This window comes from Branchiostoma belcheri, unplaced genomic scaffold, assembly GCF_001625305.1.
Source record: "Branchiostoma belcheri isolate BF01 breed outbred unplaced genomic scaffold, Haploidv18h27 scaffold159, whole genome shotgun sequence".
Classification (NCBI taxonomy): domain Eukaryota; kingdom Metazoa; phylum Chordata; class Leptocardii; order Amphioxiformes; family Branchiostomatidae; genus Branchiostoma; species Branchiostoma belcheri.
The window spans coordinates 110,712-115,506 of record NW_017803035.1 but is presented as its reverse complement, the minus strand read 5'-3'; the positions used below and the strand labels follow the sequence as shown (position 1 = coordinate 115,506).

The window sequence follows — 4,795 nt, the reverse complement described above, 5'->3', positions numbered from 1 at the left end:
AAAATACTAACATCCTTAATTATGAATTATGAATTTGAAATTTGCACGGTAAAACTTACCTGACGGGGTCGCCATCGTAGATCGTCATGTTCTCGAAGTTCTTGACGAACTTGGGCGCCAGGGTCTCACTGGTGGCGGACAGGGACTCGTCCTCCTCGGAGTCGTCCACGTCCGACGCCTCGCCCCGGGCGTACCGCTCCATGTACTCCCGCTCACGGGCCTCCTCCTCCCGCTTCAGCTCCTCCTGCGGCCCGGGGGTTTGTTTTCATTGTTAGCAATGTGATCGATGAAGAGGTTCAGTTACGATACGTAAGATTAACAGTTAGGCCATGTTGATTTGATTATATGGATGACATCCGCGCGCGCATGAATTTTCGGCCGTTTCAAAAAAAAAAGAAAGTTTTCAACCATACTGTAAATCGTACAAAACAGTTGCAAAATGAGCAAAAATATACCATAAGTTACAAAAAAATTATAAAAACTATACCAATGTCGTAGAATGCCAAAAATCAAAACGAAAAAAGCGAAATTGTAAAGAAATGAACTTGAAGACTAGATTATTCGACCAAACCATATTCTGTGCCTATTTGCTCAACTCTCATGACCACGTAGTATTTCATAATAGAAAAGTTTAACCTTTTTTTTTGCAAAACTTTTTTTTTATTCGCACGCGCGCATCAGTTTTGGGGCTCCCGCAGGATGTCATCCATATAATCAAATCAACATGGCCTAAAATTTAAAAAAAGGTTAGGTCCAATTCACAAAGAAGACTTTTCATACTTTTCAGACAATCATATATACCTTTTGTCTATGTTAATGGTAATACATTAGGCCACACCAAGTAAATTTTATGGATGACGTCCGCACGCACATTGATTTTGGCCTGTTCCTAAAAAAAAACCCAAGAAATTCCGCTTCCTGTAACTATGACCAAAGAGCCACGACAGTGCCGCAAATCGTCAGATTGACGTAAAGAGCACATGCTTTGTTTCTGCTGGCCTGCAAAAATGTGATGAAAGAAACAGGACAGGACGACAACTGCTGTTCCACCTGATTTATTGCTGTTTTGATGATGAATAAAAGTCTTCTTGCTTGTTACACTGTGTCACCTCATTCAATTTGTGTCCTAACATTTGTCGTCTCTTAGTAAATTTCTAATCTAGGCATCTTGTTTTTAGGGCCCTTCTTGTTTTTTTTGTCCCTCTCGCATTAGATATAGGGTCTCCAAAGGATGTCATCCATAAAATTTACTTGGTGTGGCCTTACAGAATATCATAAATGTTTAAAAGACAAGAAATAAAATTGAATATCATTTAATTGCCTTCTAGCCTTGCTTCATCAACTTTTTCAGTGGCTGTGAAATTAAGGTGATTTTCTTGAAAGGTAAAGTTTTCACCCACAAAAAGTTTGCAATTGGAAGATATACAAATTACGCTATTCCCAAACTCCTAAAAGAACATTAGTTGTTTGAACATAAATTTCAGGTATCAGATGGAAAATTATATCACAGGATCCACATTTTTCTGCCTAAGAATTTGGTAAGTACTGCATCTTTTCTGACATACTGATGAAATACTTCATTTTTCACTTGGGCCACACCAATTTAATATCTTGGTTAATGGATTTTTCTACAAAAATAATGGAGCGGGCTTGCAAATAAAAAAAAAATAAATAAAAACAGGCCTAGGCATCCTATCAATGGCCTAAAATGGTACGATACGAGCCATGAAGTCAACACACCAGGCTGGTTCAAAATTTAAAGTTAAACAATGACTTTTGAACTTTTAATGATACCAAATGCAATTGCATTGAAAGATGGAATAACTGTAACTGTAACAACTAGGATGGAAAGGACTGTTTTCAACTGTTCAGGGCAAAATATAAGCATTTTGCAGTTGATTCTGAATTTTTATTTTCATTTGCAAATCAGAAAAAAATGAAGCGGCGAATCCGTTAACCAAGAAATTAAATTGGTGTGGCCCTATGACATACTTCATTTTTCACTTGCAAAGTTTTTGTGCCAAGTTCTCACACACAGATTTTTCACATGCAGAAAACTCGAATAGGCTTCAGATTCATCAGAATTCTTGAAAAACAATGAGACTTCACACCTTGACGTAAGAACTGTCGACTTCCAGTGCTTTGGAGGCATCTGACAGAGCGTATCCGAAGCACTCTGTGCGTAGATAAGCGATGCTCCTGTTGCCGTAGTATGCAGCATTATAAGGGTTAAGGTCGATCGCTCTGGTGTAGAACTCTGTTGCTTTCTCATAATCTTTGTCTGCAAAACAATTTACATGTATTTAGTAATGACACTGTACCAGACTGTATCCTAAGCACAACTTGTACTGTACACTTTGGAATGTTTCGTCCCCCATGTAAAGCTATATATAAGAATCAGTAGCCATAAATTGAATATTGAAACAGGTGGCAGATATTACAATATAGCCCCTGACCAAAGGTTCTGTCCATTTTGTCCAAAGCATATATATAGAAAATGAATTTCACTTTGTTATGGAATGTACCAAATATGATGTTATACGTAACAAGCTATTTACGTTTCTCGAATCTCAAAACTAAAAACCTACACGCATTTTTATGTAAGATTCGACACTCACGTGTATCACTATCACTAGTATCAAGGAGGATATATTTTTGGTTCCCAAGGAATTTCTGACGTCATCATTTTAAAATCGTATCGGTCGGATGCTTGAAAAAATTATACCAAAGGGACAACAACATCGTCGGATAAAGTGAAACTAATTTGAATGTTGTGTTATTTCTTCTTAAGATAATAACTGCACAGTACATATTTTTATTGTTATTCTAACTTGCCATGGTGAACAACAACGAAGAGTTTTTGCACTAGCTATAAACGTTACAAACCGGCTAAGCAGTTTAGCGTTCTACGGTGATCAAAAAGCTGTCAGATCACGAGGATAACTCATGATTTGACCCACCTTTGAAATACGAGTTTGCCTGGTTCTTGAGTTCCTCGGCTGTTCTCCTCACCTCGTCGGTAAGATCGCTCTCCGAGCCCGAGGCGGGTTCCTTTTCTGTGGGCGCCGCCATTTTCCGCCTTACCCAGTAGTCTGTGCGCGAGTTTGGGCGCAACCAAATTTGAAACGGGGAGGAGCCGCGTTTGTGTGTTTGCTCAGTGATACGTTTGTTTGTGAACAGAATAAATTAAAATGGATATATCTTTAAACATTTCCCATTTGGACAGCAAAGGTACGAAAGTAACGGGTTCCTTACTGGGCGCCCAGTACGGAAACCGTGGAGAAAATAGCGTCGATACTCGGGGCCCAGTTCTGAAGAAAGCTCTAAACTGGAATTCCAGTTCGGAACGGCGTTATTCCAGTACTGAAGCTTCGTCAGAACTGGAAGTTCAGAACTGAATCTTGTTTCGGAACTCGTTTTCCAGACCTGAACGTCCGTCGGTACTCGGACCCCAGTACTGTGTTGCGTCCCGGCTACAGGAAGGCTGGTTCAACTGGTCATTCAGTACTGGTTACCCAGTTCGGAGGTCATTCAGTACTGGAAAGCCGAGTGTCGATGTACCTAAGTAACGGGTTCCGTACTGGATTGACCAGTAAAAAGTGACTCTACAGTACTGGAAGCCGAGTTTTCAAATTATTTCCGAACTGGGCTTCCTGTTCTCACGTTCTAATTTGTACTGGGATGTTCCAGTACTGAATACGATATGTCTCAATACAGTAGTAGAAGTAGCCTTGCTGACATCACCAACGTATAAACTAGTATTGGTCTATAACTGGTCGATGTGCCGATCTTCAACAGCCCGCTCTTCGTTGTTAGCCGCCCGGCAGTTTCTCTCGTCTCCCGTAGACGCTTCCTGTAGGTATTCTCGTTGTCCTCCGGCAGCCGTGTTCGCCTTATGTTGCGGCGGCCGTCCGGCAGCTTGCCCGGCTTTACTATCGCCCGGCAGCGCTTGTAAGCCGGGCTATACTCACGCCAAAGCCGCTCCGCGTTTTCCAGTACGGAAGGAACGTTCAGTTCTCGGTTTCCAGAACTGATTCAGAGTTTTCCAGTTCTGAAGTCGCCTCAGATCTGGACGCCCAGTTCTGACAGAACTTCCGAACTGGAAGTTCAGTTCGGAAGGCACCTTCAGTACTGAACACCGAGTACTGAGGGAGGAACCCGTTACTTAGGTACTTTTGCATTTGGACAGTGCTTAAATTCAAGCCTTTGACGTATTAAAACTGATATTGAACCAAGGAGGAATAGGAAGACTCAAACCGTATTGAAGCAAGCAGGTCATGGGTTAGGCGTAAGAAGCACCCTCTGGCGGTCTCCTGACAAACTGCAAATCACAAGCGATCTTACGTGAAATTTTCACCACCCAATCTTCCGAACAAGCAGATGTTCGCGGATAAAAATGTGAAAGTATTCAATTGACAGACAATTGATTGACGATTTCTACGATTTATTTAGCCTGCAAAAGGAGTCTGGCGTAGACTAGGTACCGTGGCCGAAAAGTACACATCTGCATCGTACAAACACCTGCGTCGTCTGCGCAAACAGCTGCGTCCTCTGCACAGAAAAAAAATCTGCGTCGTCCGCGCATGCGCAGAAGAATATGTGGCAGGCCCTGCTTTGTTGACGAATGGGTGGTCAAAGATCACACCACTTCGCCTTGTCAAGCTGCGAATGAAAAAAAAAACAATTCGTTTCCCGTCTTCTAGAGTTTTGTTCGTGTCTGTCCCTGATAAAAATCCCCTTTATATATATATATATATATATATATATATATATATATATATATATATATATATAT

The 4,795-nt window shown here is 41.1% G+C and overlaps 1 protein-coding gene across 1 annotated transcript in view; it reads right to left on the bottom strand.

Annotated features, from left to right (window-relative positions):
- The window catches only part of LOC109465849 (serine/threonine-protein phosphatase 5-like), a 20,091-nt gene extending 16,987 nt beyond the window's left edge, over nucleotides 1-3,104 (bottom strand). The window contains exons 1-2 of the mRNA XM_019763339.1: nucleotides 2,961-3,104; nucleotides 2,112-2,281 (exon numbers count right to left, since the gene is read on the bottom strand). Coding sequence (XP_019618898.1) covers nucleotides 2,112-2,281; nucleotides 2,961-3,072 — 282 coding nt within the window. The 5' untranslated portion in view covers nucleotides 3,073-3,104. The remainder of the gene's footprint in view (nucleotides 1-2,111; nucleotides 2,282-2,960) is intronic.
- Between the last annotated feature and the right edge of the window lie 1,691 nt (nucleotides 3,105-4,795).